The following is an 870-nucleotide window of genomic DNA, read 5'->3' on the forward strand; positions in this document are numbered from 1 at the left end:
ACACACCTTGCACCCTCTCTCGGCCATGGCATCATCAAAGGACCACTCGTAGTTTATCCCGAAGGAGTAAACGAGGCAGCCGCGTGAAGGAGGACCCACACCTTCGTCAGTGCACACCCACTTGTCCCCGTCGCGAAATTTGATGAGGCCGAGGAGGAGCTTCACATCGGCGCCGCCCACGTTCTCCTGCCGGGTGTAAGTAGTCAGAAAATGATCGCTGGACTATGGTTTCCTGTTGAGGGAGAGGGTAAAACGCCCACAATTTTCTGTCGGGTGTTGTAATATCAGAAAAAGATGGCTTGAAGTTTTCCTGTTGAGGAGAGGGAGAGGCGGTCATAAAAGAGTTGTTGGACTAGGCTTTCCTGCTGAGGGAGACGGGGAAGAGGTCAGTTGATCTTTCGACTACCCATTCCTGTTGGGGATGAAGGAGAGTTGGGCCCCAGAAGGCGATCGTTGGACTACATTAACTGGGGGGAGAAGGAGATGAGGTGAGGTGTCCGTTTAATTAACTGTCGGGGAAGAAAGAGGTGTCAACAGGTGATTTTTGGACTATGATATCTTCCTGATGGGGGAGAGTGAGGGCCTGTCATGAGGTGGCCATTGGATTATAGTTTTCACCGGAACACTGTCATTAACTGTAAAAGCCTTGTTGGGTTTGATTTACTATTTTTGCTGTTACTAGTTCTACCATCGTTACTGCAGAGGCATTGCTGTGATTTATTTTACTGTCATTGTCAACATTATTGCAAATCTAAGTGTCTGGTCTGCGTGTATTCAATGGTGTTGTGCGTATGAAGAAATGTTAATTTGCTACAAATATCTCCTTATTTGTACAATTATATAACTCCGTCAGCCAGTCTTTCTACAAGA

At 47.0% G+C, this 870-nt stretch overlaps 1 protein-coding gene across 1 annotated transcript in view; it reads right to left on the reverse strand.

The window, feature by feature from the left end:
- The window catches only part of LOC119594898, a 5,251-nt gene that overhangs the window by 1,210 nt on the left and 3,171 nt on the right, over window positions 1-870 (reverse strand). Inside the window, exon 4 of the mRNA XM_037943972.1 lies at window positions 7-186. Within this exon, the coding sequence (XP_037799900.1) occupies window positions 7-186 (180 nt within the window). The remainder of the gene's footprint in view (window positions 1-6; window positions 187-870) is intronic.

The sequence above is a fragment of the Penaeus monodon genome, chromosome 34 (assembly GCF_015228065.2).
Source record: "Penaeus monodon isolate SGIC_2016 chromosome 34, NSTDA_Pmon_1, whole genome shotgun sequence".
NCBI classification, from domain to species: domain Eukaryota; kingdom Metazoa; phylum Arthropoda; class Malacostraca; order Decapoda; family Penaeidae; genus Penaeus; species Penaeus monodon.